Source organism: Lagenorhynchus albirostris, chromosome 14 (genome assembly GCF_949774975.1).
Source record: "Lagenorhynchus albirostris chromosome 14, mLagAlb1.1, whole genome shotgun sequence".
NCBI classification, from domain to species: Eukaryota; Metazoa; Chordata; class Mammalia; order Artiodactyla; family Delphinidae; genus Lagenorhynchus; species Lagenorhynchus albirostris.
Window position 1 is genome coordinate 64,454,463 of NC_083108.1, and position 12,886 is coordinate 64,467,348.

Below are 12,886 nucleotides of genomic sequence, written 5' to 3' on the forward strand. Positions count from 1 at the left end.
TCTCTGATTCACTTTGAGTTAATTTTTGTATATCATGTGAGGTAAGACTCAAAATTCATTCTTTGGCATATGGATATTCAATTGTCTTGAATCCATTTGTGGAAGAAGCTATTATTTCCCTCACTGAGTGGACTGCACATTCTCATCTAAAATCAACTGACCATAGATGTATGGGTTGATTTTTGTACTCTCAATTCTATTCCATTGATTTACATAGATACCTTTATGCCAGTACCACACTGTTTTGACTACTTTGGCTTTGTAATAAGCTTTGAAATTAGAAAGTGAGAGTCCTCCAACTTTCTTCTTCTTTTTCAAGATTGTTTTGGCTCTTTAGGATCCCTTGCAATTCCACATAAATTTTAGAATATTTTAACAATATTAAGTCTTCTAATCCATGAACACGAGTTGTTTTTCATTTATTTAGGTCTTCATTCATTTCTTTCAGCTATGTTTTACAGATTTTAGTGCATAAACCTTGCCCTTCCTTGGGTAAATTATTCCAAAGTATTTTATTCTCTCTGATGTTCTTGTAAATGTAATTGTTTTTTAATTTAATTCCCTTTAAAATTTTTTATTCCTTGTTTTAATTTCCTGATCAGATTGTTCACTGCTGATGAAACACAAATGATCTTATGTGTTGATTTTGTATCCTGCAACTCTGCTGAATTTATTAGCTCTAATAGTTTTTGTTTTTGTTTTTTTATGGATATTTGGGGGTTTTCTACATACAGGATGTCATCTGTGAAGAAAGATAGTTTTGCTTTTGCTCTTCCAATCAATATGGATGCTATTTCTTTTCTCTTTTCTTTCTTCCTTTCCTCCTTTCCTTCTTTCCTCTTTCCCTCCTTCCTCCCTCCCTCCCTCCCTTCCTTCCTTTCTTTCTTTCTTTTTTCTTCCTTTTTTCTTTCCTACTTGCTTTGGCTAGAATTTTCAGTAAAAGGATGAATACCAGTGGTGAAAGCAAACATCCTTATCTTGTTCCTGATATTCTTAAGGTGGAACATTTTCGGTCTTTCACCATTGAGTATGATGTTAGCTGTGTGTTCTTCATAAATATACTTGACCATGTTGAGGTGATGAAGGTAATTTAAATCTAGAGTCTTATCAATTTAGACTTTAGCTAAGGTACCTCAATTAAATTCAGCTTAATAGAAAGAGTAAGTTTTTAAAATCTGAATTGAATAATGTTTACGCAATGAGATTTAGTGCATGAGAAGAAACGTACCTTCCATTTGGTAAAGAGATCAGCAAGGAAACCATTCACAGCTTTCTCAAAATACAGATCCCCTGAAAAGAAACAATAGAAAGAAGGTGGGAATTATCTTTATTTCTTGCTTACATTTTCTTCTCTCAGTAAATTAACAGCAATAGGACTAGTCAAAGAGAAGGTGGTACTGCTACATCCTAAAAGCATTTTCAACCTAGACTTTCTATGGAGCCAAATTTAATATTTACCTCACTCAGTAAGAGGTCATAGCTTCAAGGTAAAATACAAGATTGAAAAGCTTTGATGATTGAAAAAGACAGTGTATCTTCAAAACGAGAGAACCGTCTAACTTTTAAATATAATTATTCTCACAGTGACGCTTCCAGTTTGTTTGAAGGTGATCTGGTAGCCCCTGGGCCTTCACTAAATTACCATTTGCAGTTTCTGCTGTTCTTGAGTATCCAAGATGCCCTACATCAAAAATTAATTTGTAATTTTGCTAAACACAAATTAGAACTGCATGCACCATGAGGCTGGTGTGTCGGGCACAGTGTCCACACCTCATAGCAGCTTTACTGTACTCCACTTATTGTGTAGTAATTCTAATAAAATGAGACAAACTTGGTGATTTCTGTGAGTGATAGGACATAAGATGAAAGATATCAAAGAAGTGCTGGTTCCTGGCCATAGAGTCACTCCCTCTATGACTTTTGATCTATGCTTATAGAATAATTGAAGATCTGAGAATTCAGATTTTTCATTAATGCTTTACTACATTTCATGCAATTCACTAGATATATAAAATATTTATCTATTTTAGCATTTGAGGATTTGTTAAGATCTCAGGACATATCTTCAGAGAATGCTAAGAGATTGCTGTAAATGATACCAACTTGGGGGAAACCAGAAACTTCTCCCCATTAGCAGTTATGACCCGCACTTAGGAACAGTACCATAAATATCAAAATCCCACATTTCACAGCTCATCTGAATAAATATGTAAACCATAGCTGACGTAGAACGGAATACCACCTGAAAGAAACAAAGACATAATTGCATTAAAAAGCAATGATGGATAGAATTTCAGTTCTGCAAAATGAAAAAGTTCTGCAGATCTGTTTCACAATGATGTAAATATACTTAAAACTGCTGAACTGTATATTTAAAAATGGATAAGATGCTATATTTTAGGACTTCCCTGGCAGTCCAGTGGTTAGGACAAGGTGCTTTCACTGCTGGGGCCCGGGTTCAATCCCTGGTCAGGGAACTAAGATGCTGTAAGCTGCGTAGCACAGCCCAGGAAAAAAAAAAAAAAGCTAAATTGTACATGTTTTTTACAAAAAAAAAAAAAAAAAGCAATGCTGGAAGATTTCTCTTAATTGTGAGACATGGAACTTCTAAAAGCAAGCTCCATCCCTGGCATCACAGGCCATGAGGGGAAGATTCTGTCCCTACCCTCTAGGAGCTCACGGCAGAGGATAAAGACATGCAAAACATTGCAACTATATACAAACATTCCTTGAAGCTTCCCACAAGAAACGTTGGAGAAGGGGCAGTGAATCTACTGGGAAAGTCGATGAGACCTCATTACAGAAGGAGAACTTGGGCTAAGATGCACCAGTTGATGAGTTGTTGATCTAATAACTAATCCACATCATACCCCTCTCCATACCCAGAATGCCTCCAGGAAAAGCCCTAGTGGTTTCCCTGACCTGCGTGCTTTACCACAAAGCCCTTTCTTTACCCAGCCCTTCCCTCCTCCAGCAGACTTTAAAGAGCTTTGGTGGGAAAGCAAAATGTATAAAATGTGTAAGTTGCAGGCATCAATACTCCCTTTCCTTTTACATTTGCTCCTTCGAATCTTTTGTGTGCCAGGTAATTGAACTGATTATAAAGATTATCTCAAGTAAAAGAGCCTTGGGACATTAAGTGCCAGGAGGTATGCCAGACAACTTTGGGATATGAAGGTAAAAGACACAGTCCTTGCCCTCAAAGCGCTTGCAGTCTGGTGGCAAGGCAGGTAAGAAACGCATTCACCGGAGTGTGACAAGTGCTGATATAGATATATGTCCCAGGTGCCACGGGGGCACTTCCAGCCTGGTGCATCCAGGGAGGCTTTCCAGGAGCAGGGAAGCCTGAGACTAGTGCTGAGGGATGGATGAGAGGCTTGGGAAAGGGGGAAGGCGAGGAGCAAGCACCGCAGGCGGGAGAGAGCAGCACGCAAAAAGCCACGGAGGCAAGAGAGCACGCTGCCATGTTGGAGGGATGGTGAGCGGTTCCCGTGGCTGGATGGGATGGGGGGCTACATGGGAGAAGTGACAGATTAGCTCCAGACTCAACTGCCTCCCCTGATTTTTCCACTCGGCTGTCCAGACATCTCACAAACTGAAGTTCCCCTGAACGACTCCTCCCTGGCCTTCTCCATATGCTAAATGGCACCGCCATCTCTCCACCAGCTGCTCAATTATTCCTTTCTTCACTCTTCACACCCAACACATTAGCAAGTTCTGTGGACTCGACCTCAGAATGTTTCACCAATCTGCCCATCTCTCCCCTGCTCCAGTGCCCAGCCTAGCCCACGCCACCACCTTCTAACTTCCTAACTCATCTCTCTGCTTCCACTCTTGCCCCGACAATCAACTCTCTGCTCCAGAGCCAGAGGGGCTGCAGCGGGTACTGTGGACGCCTAGCCAACATCCTTCCTTTCTAAGTCAGAGGAAGCTGATTCTATTCTGGGAGGCAAGGGACCCGCCAAGAAACCAGACCTCCAGGCATGCTGAGCAGTTCCACATGACTCAACTCTGGTCAGTAAGGTATAAATGGAAGTGTGTCCTGAAAGGAAGCTGACTCGGCTGGAGCGTGCCCCGTTGTTGTCTTTCCTCCCTTCTTCCCTCCTCTGCCTGGCATATGGATGTGGTCACAGCAGCTCCAGCCAGACCACGGAAGCCCAATCCTGATAGGCAGAAAAGGAAGGCAGAAGGGGCCTTAGACCACCAGTAACTGTGACGCTGTCACACCAGCCATAATTTGCCTACCCATGGACTTCTTTTATATGAGAGAATAAAGCTGACCTTTAAGTATCAATTTGCCACCGTAACTCTGGGAGTTTATTTTTTTTATACAGTATTATTTTTTTAAATAAATTTATTTATTTTTGGCTGCATTGGGTCTTCGTTGCTGCATGCGGGCTTCCTCTAGTTGTGGCGAGTGAGGGCTACTCTTCGTTGCGGTGCTCGGGCTTCTCATTGCGGTGGCTTTTCTTGTTGCAGAGCGCGGGCTTAGTAGTTGCGGCTTGCGGGCTCCAGAGTGCAGGCTCAGTACTTGTGGTACACGGGCTTAGTTGCTTCGCAGCATGTGGGATCTTCCCGGACCAGGGCTCAAACCTGTGTCCCCTGCATTGGCAGGAGGATTCTTTAACCACTGCGCCACTAGGGAAGCCCACTTTGGGAGTTTTGTTCAACAAAATCCAACTGAATGAATAAGTGATCTCTTAAAAGCGTAATTCAGGTATCATTCCCCCACTTAAAATCCTTCAATGGGGAATTCCCTGGCGGTCCAGTGGCTAGGACTTGGCGCTCTCACCGCCATGGCCCCGGGGTTCAATCCCTGGTCAGGGGACTAAGATCCCACAAGCTGCTCAGTGGGTAAGCATGTGCCAACTTATGGTCTTTATAAGCCATACTTAAGAGTCAATTCCCAGAAAACTGGGGGAAAGATCACTGTAAAATACCAATGTATGCCCAGTAGAGTGGCAAAAACTTTCAAAATCTAAGACCTGGTGTTGTAAAAAGTGAAAAACAAGATTTTATATATGGCTACTAGGAGTTTAAAATGGTCCAAAGAGTTTGAAAAATAATTTGGCATTACCTTACAGAGTAGAACCTATGACCCAACAAATATATTCCTAATCAATGATGAAAAATATAGTGAGTACAAACGAGATAGCTAAAGTGGGGGGGGGGAAGAGAATACATTTTAATCCACTTTAATAAAACTTAAACGTGAGCAAAACAAATAATATACTGTGTAGGGTAAAATACATATGTATTATCACTATGTAAACAAGGGAATTACAAAAATAAAATTCAGATAGTGGTTACCTCTAAAAATGGCCCCAAGTTCTCAACTATTTTGCTTGCCCAGGGGACATCTGGTAATGTCTGGCGACATTTCTGGTGGTTACGACTTGCAGGGGGTGGGGATGGGCGCTACTAGCACTTAGTGAGTAGAAGCCAGGGATGCTGAACACCCCACAATGCACAGGACAGTTCCGCACAATGTTACTGCCCTTGGGGCCCAGGTGACCCTTTGTTCTGGAGGGCTGTCCTCTACACTGTAGTGCGTTCAGCAGCATCCTCCACATAACCCCAGATGTGACGACCAAAGATGTCTCCAGACTTTGTCAAAAGACCCCTGGGGAGGCAGGATCACCCCTGGGTTGAGAACCAAAGGGAGGCTGGGGGATAGGAACACGGAAGAGAAGACAGGTGCTTTCACCAGCGTGGGTAACGTTCACAGCTGTTCAGTTTGGATTTTTCCAACTGGAACAGAGTCACAGGAGGAGATTCCTTGGCAAAGGTCTTTCTTCGAGTTTACCAACACAATCTTTTACTGAATTTAACTTTCGCTATGTATTAGTGGGCACAGAAACCTGCAAGCTAGATGTTCCATCTCTACATCTGATATTAAACAGAAGACAATGAAGATCAACCCCAAACTGGAGAGATCCAACTGTAAAACACTAGAATTTCAGGAGTCCCCAACTATATTACAATATTATCCAGCTGAGCAGATAGTAGCTGGTCACCAGCTTGATCATGAGATCAAGTTTTTGCTGGTTTCTGTTTTGTTTTTTGATTTCACAACTTATAGACATAATACCACGGGGAAACAAACCGAAAAAAGCACTTTATCACCCTTACCCTGGTATCTTCGCTTATATAACCACACATGACCTTCTCATTCTTGACCCACAGTTCCCCGGCCTGCGCCCTGAAAGGAGAGGCACACACGTTATTACGAGTCCTACATAAACCAAGAAGAAACAGGGGTGCCTTTGGGGTGTCTCTCTCTACTCTATCATTTACACCCAAATGACCTGGCCAGTTACAGATTTCCAGAGGGCCATGAACAGATTACACAACATAAAGAATTCTCAGAGTATGCTGAATCTGTACAACAGGAGCTCTTAATTTGGGGGTCTGCAGACAACATGTGGGTCTAAGGAAGGGCTTCGGGGAACCCACGAACCTTCTGAAATGATGCAAACTTTCCTGAGCACAGAATTGTACCTTCTGGCAAACCTCAAAAGGGCACACGTCACAAAAACAGTTAAGAGGCACTGATGAACAAATTTGCTAACCCCAGCTTTGAGTCAATGAGTTTCAAAAAAAACAAGATCCACTGCAGTATCAAATTAGAAGATAAGAAAGAAGTCAGGGGGCACAAAGGGACAGGGTCCCTATTCAATGAAGGCCATTTTGCTGAAAAATTTTTATGTCAATATTCAGTAATGTAATATTATGTCTTTTCCCCCTGCTTCTTTATTCTGTTCTTCATATTGTCTACAATGAGCAAGCACTGTATGTAAAAATACTTAGCATAGGCCTGACACATAGCATGTGCTGAACAAGTGGTACTTGACAGTATTAATTCTATAATCAGGACAGGTGTGTTGAGACTTGACACCATAGAATCAGAGCTCAAGTCAGAGAAGATCCCAGAAGATCCTCTGCAGTGGGGCAGATCTAGCAGGAAAACACCCAAACTGGATGTTCCAATGGGCTTTAAGTATGACTCTCAAACAGATCTGTCTGCCCCAGGACAGCTGGGAAGTCAGGGCCAGAAATTATTCAGTGTTGCTCCCTCTGGCGTGTGAGTTAGAAAAAAACAACAAAAAAAATTTTTTTTAAGTTAAAAAAAGTAGGCAGCTAGTCAGTAATCTCCAAAATTATATCTGGGAAAATGGTATCTCTTCACAATAAGATCAAATAGACTAGGTTTCTAAGTTCAATTTTTAAAAGATATTTATTTTTTTACTGAAGTATAGTTGCTGTACAATACTATATGTTACAGGTATATAGTATACTGATTCACAATTTTTAAAGGTTATACTCCATTTATAGTTATTATAAAATATTGGCTATATTCCCCCCGTTGTATGATATATCCTTGTAGCTTATTTTACAGCTAATAGTTTGTACCTCCCACTCCCCCCCAGCCTATAATGCCCTTCCCCACTTCCCTCTCCTCACTGGTAGCCACTAGTTTGTTCTCTATACCTGTGAGTCTGCTTCCTTTTTGTTATATTCACTAGTTTGTTGTATTTTTTAGATTCCTCATATAAGTGATATCACACAGTATTTGTCTTTCTCTGTCTGACTTATTTCATCTAAGTTCAATATTTTAAAAAAGCAGAGTGCTGTTAGGAGATAGATTTTAGTGCAATATTTTTCTTTAAAATTTTTCTTCAATTTTTTAAAATACTGATTTTGAAGGTTTTTTGTTTTCTTTTTAAAGAATACATTGTGAATTTACTGAGAGCAAAACAAAATGTTTACCTTTAAGGAAAAATAACATTTCAAAGGTAGGGTCTCAAGGTAATAAAACTACATCCTTAACTGTTGACTAAATTACCAGATTAAAAGGCTAAATTACAGGGAAATTCTCTAATAATTTATTATGATTTGATTTTATTTTCTCATATGAGGCCCAGAACACTCTTTTTTTTTTTTGGAAAAGAAAGTGACTTTTGATTCAATGTAGAAAGACTATAAATTTTTTGGAAAAATGATAGAAGATTTTGTGGTTTACATTTAACCATGAATGAGCAAAATATTAGGACAGATCTTGAAAAGTCTAAAACTGACATTATGTCAGGGTGTATGAAGGCACTTACATGGAGAAACAAGGAATTTAATTATGAAAGGGATTCTGAGAGGGTTTCTAAACCAGGACTCATCAAACTGTAGCCTGCAGACCAAATCCAGCCCATCTCCTGTTTTCGTATGGCCCACAGCTAAGAGTAGATTTTACATTTTTAAATGTTAAAAAAAAAAAAAATTGCAACAGAGACCTGAGACTCACGTGGCCCAAAGTCTAAAATATTTACTATCTGGTCCTTTACAGAAAAAGATCCTAAACCTACCACTTCATTTTGCAGAGGAACAGATGCAGAGACTCCCTGAGCTGTACAGCATCACCCTGCTAACCACTGGTGCTGCAGGATGGAATACAGGTTTCCTGACTCCTGGCCCACCACCTGGGAGAGACCAGCTTGTATTTGATGGCATAAATAGGTTGCATTTCTTGTTCTGCTTGAGACTTCATCACTTCTTGAACTGTGCTTTAGTTGCTAAAATTTTCTCAAAGAATTTTTGACCTTATAACAACTTCTAAAACATCCCCTTTCGGAAAGAAAAAAATGAATCTTTTATCCTTTCTTTCTTTCAGGATCAGTAATTCAGACTAACCAAATAGCCCTCATTGCTGGTGAAAGGTCTTTACAAAAGGATTCTGGACAATAAAGGTAGGAGGAATGGCTGAATTAGAAAATCACCATCTTGCAATAATCATCAACAGATGAAACCATTCTGTGAAAACCTGATGGGGAATTTCATAACAGGGGACCAGGCTGCATCACCAGAATCCAGTGGTCAATCTCACATTAAAAGTGAGTCAACCAGATGTAAATATGCTTGAAGTATATACAGTAAATTTCAAGAAAGACACAGTTTCCTCTAGGGAAAAGGACATATTTCTAACACACTTTTTTGTGCTGTTAAGCCTTCACTATGTGGATATTTTGATTTTTGAATTTAGAGGGGGTTTCAAAAAGTCCCCTTTTCTCTCTTCTTCACAAACTGAAATACAGAAATCATTTTAATAAATCAAGAGCAGTGTGATATCTCTAAAAAGGCAGCAAGTCAGGAACTATTGTGCTAGTCATTTTATGTCTCCAAACCTGTTTCTTAAACTGTAAAACAAGAAAGTTTGATGAAATATGTTCATCTAAGGCTTTTTCCAGTTCTAAACTTGTGAGTCTATCCCTCCTTTGTTCAGAATACAAGGCGGCTTCAGCAACATCCACCCATCTTAAAACTACTATAGTGCATTTCGGGGTCTTTTGGATTGTTTTAGCTACCACAATCTAACGTTTTAAGCTATTGTGTATTTTATTATAAGGATGTCCTCATGCCTCAAAGGTTGTATGTAGCAGTTACTGCACTACATGCTATTCCCAGTTACAAGCTAATAAATCAAGAGTGACATAGTATCTACCTGATGCCAGCAAATTCCACCTTCTGAGTGATATAGGCACATGTGCTGACCTAAGGGAAAAGAGAGAGAGAGAGATTCAACAATACATCAAGGCCATGAAAGGTCACAAAGAACATCTCCTGGCTTTCGAATCTCTTCTATTAACCCAAAGTTCAATTAACATGGGAGTAACAGATTTATCCCATAGGAAAACGTGTTGGGGCAGGTATAACAGTAGGTTCTTACGGGTTTGGCAAGTATAGACAATAGTAAAGACCAAGTGGATAATAAGTGGCCAGCTTCAGTAATATACTTATGTTCACACACACTTGCATACATATGTACATTTACATATGGAACATTTATTTCTCAGTTTAGAAAATGGAACCTTCTCCCACCAAATAAAATATGAGCAAAGATATCTCTTTCTGAAAATATACACTGTATGGACATTCTACCTATGATTTGTTGTTTCATAATAGCCAAAAAGTCCAAAAGGAGAATTTTCAGCAGCAGCTCACAATTCTGATGAACTGATCATGTTCAGCGGAAAATGTCCATTAAAAATAAATAAACAAGGGCTTCCCTGGTGGCGCAGTGGTTGAGAGTCCGCCTGCCGATGCAGGGGACACGGGTTTGTGCCCCGGTCCGGGAAGATCCCACATGCGCGGAGTGGCTAGGCCCGTGAGCCATGGCCGCTGAAGTCTGTGCTCCACAACGGGAGAGGCCACAACAGTGAGAGGCCCGCGTACCGCAAATAAATAAATAAATAAATAAATACACAAGGAAAATGGAAGGAGGGTAAAGCAAAAAAGCAGTCTAACCTGGAAGGAACAAGATCTGGGTTCCAGGGACTTCCCTGGTGGCGCAGTGGTTAAGAATCCGCCTGCCAATGCAGGGGACACGGATTCGAGCCCTGGTACGGGAAGAGCCTGTGCACCACAACTACTGAACCTGCGCTCTAGAGCCCGCAAGCCACAACTACTGAGCCTGTGTGCCACAACTACTGAAGCCCACACGCTTCGAGCCCATGCTCCACAACAAAAGAAGCCACCGCAATGAGAAGCCCGCGCACCGCAATGAAAAGTAGCCCCTGCTTGCCGCGACTAGAGAAAGCCCGCGTGCAGCAACGAAGACCCAATGCAGCCAAAGATAAATAAACAAAATAAATAAATTAGTTTTTAAAAATGTTAAAAAAAAATTAAAAAGATCTGGGTTCCAGCCCAGAGTCAATTGCTTACTAGCTTTCTCATCTTAACTCCTCAATCTCAGTTTTCACATCTATAAATTCAGGATAATAAATGCCTGTCCACAAGAGGAGATGCGAGGAGCAAAAGAGATCAAGTGAAAACCTGAAAACCAAAGTTCAAATGTAAAATAATATTACACTCTCCCCATTCAAACCAAAAATGCAGAGTTAAAACTCTCTGATAACAAACAAGCAAAACAAAGCTTATAAAAACCATGAAAAGAGAATGGGAGGAGACATACAACATGTTTACAGTAATTGTCTGTGATGCTGGAATCAGAAAGGATTTTATACTCTTCTCCATACCAGATCTACATCTCCCTGGTGACATGGATTATTAACATAATGGAAAAAGTAACACACTTTTAAAAAAATAATATCTTACCAAACTTTTCTTCAGTCGCCACATATCCCCACGGCCAATATATTGATCCTTAAAGGTTAATTCCACTAGGTCAAGGGTCACATCCTAAAAGGGATAATCAAATATATGTCTCTGCTTTTCTCTGCCATACTTTATAGTCTAAGATAACACTCACTCACCATGGAGAAACCTTTTGACAAAAGGACAACTACTGGAAGACCATTCAGTAGTAGAACCCTGACAAACAGAATTTTACCCTGCCCAAGAAGGCTTTGGAGGACAGGTAAGTCTCCAACAGATACTATAGCTGCTGTATCATGTGTGGTTAAGTGCAAAGGGCACCAGAGTAGTGATTCTGTGTTTTAGTCTTGATTCTGGCACACAAACACGACATTGAACTGTGGGCTCTATTTCCCTAGATAATGTCAACAATATCTTTTGGACAATGATTTTTACCTCTTAATTTTATAGCATCATTTCTCAAAGAAAAAAAAGAACACATAAAGAAATGTTAGTATTTTTATAGAAAATTTTACATTTAGCTTCACAAACACACATATACATACAGAATCTTTTTAGGACAAGATTTTTAAAGAGGGGTGAGGATTTTAAATGCAACCTACATTCTACCTATAATCTAAATGACCTATGTATGACCACATATTTAATAGCCTAACACTATACTTAAGTAACTCATTATTTCCTTAGAGACCTAATCTTGAGGAAGGGTGTTAATCATTCCTCAAAAGATATTCAAATCCAGAACAAAGACACACCTTAGGGTCTACGACATTCACATACACATCTTGATAAGGTCTTAGCCGAAACACTTGAGTCACCGTCTGGTCCACACTGATAGTTTCTGAAACGGGAGAAGGAACCTGGATCAGGTAAATATATTTGAATCCATAACTACTCAGACATTCAACAAACAACATCCTTTGCCAAGGGCAAGACATGTTGTCAGCCTTCAACAGCTTAAAACTTAGAGAGTTCTCTGCTTTTCAGGTGAAATAAGACCTGAACCCAAGCAATTAAAAAATGAGAGAGACAAACAAATAATACAGAGAGACAGAGATAGAGACAGACAGAGAGAGAGAAAGGAAAGAAATTAAGAAGGAACATAAGAAAGTTCGAAGGGTTGTGAAAATTCAGAAGAGGAAATCATTCTTTTGGAATGAAAGTAGCAGGGGTAGTTAAGGAAGAAATAAACTTTTCAATGAGCCCTTAAGTCTGGTAAGTAGGAAACTTAACAGGTGGCGGGAGATGAGGTAAGAGTAAGAAGGACACTCAGGGTCTAGATTTTACTGACTGTTTTCCCAACAAGTTAAAAAATAACAAAAGAAGTGGTTGACACCAAAATCCTTTAGAGCAAATTAAAAGTTTTTCCTTTTCTTTTAAGTGCCAGTTAAGGAAATACTTTATTAGCTATCAATAAACATTTTAGTTCCTTGATCAGTACGGTATAGTCATTAGAGGAAGAAAGAAAGGATTTGGATCCAGAATGAATAAGTAGAATCACTGCTCTGGCTCCTTCACTTACTGACTCCAGGCAAGCCCACTCATACCGGTAAGACAAAGCTTCCTCACTCTCTCAAGAGTTGGTGGGAAAATCAATAATGATAAATGACAAACAGGGTTTCCCTTGTGGCGCAGTGCTTGAGAATCTGCCTGCTAATGCAGGGGACACGGGTTCGAGCCCTGATCTGGGAGGATCCCACATGCCGCGGAGCAACTAGGCCCGTGAGCCACAACTACTGAGCCTGCGCGTCTGGAGCCTGTGCTCCGCAACAAGAGAGGCCGC

The 12,886-nt window shown here is 40.3% G+C and overlaps 1 protein-coding gene across 10 annotated transcripts in view; it reads right to left on the bottom strand.

The window, feature by feature from the left end:
* The window catches only part of DEPDC5 (DEP domain containing 5, GATOR1 subcomplex subunit), a 93,186-nt gene that overhangs the window by 74,834 nt on the left and 5,466 nt on the right, over positions 1-12,886 (bottom strand). For all 10 annotated transcript variants that reach the window (XM_060121481.1, XM_060121484.1, XM_060121488.1 and 7 more), the window contains exons 5-10: positions 11,859-11,944; positions 11,104-11,187; positions 9,491-9,540; positions 6,133-6,202; positions 2,164-2,242; positions 1,229-1,290 (exon numbers count right to left, since the gene is read on the bottom strand). In XM_060121481.1, the coding sequence (XP_059977464.1) occupies positions 1,229-1,290; positions 2,164-2,242; positions 6,133-6,202; positions 9,491-9,540; positions 11,104-11,187; positions 11,859-11,944 (431 nt within the window). The remainder of the gene's footprint in view (positions 1-1,228; positions 1,291-2,163; positions 2,243-6,132; positions 6,203-9,490; positions 9,541-11,103; positions 11,188-11,858; positions 11,945-12,886) is intronic.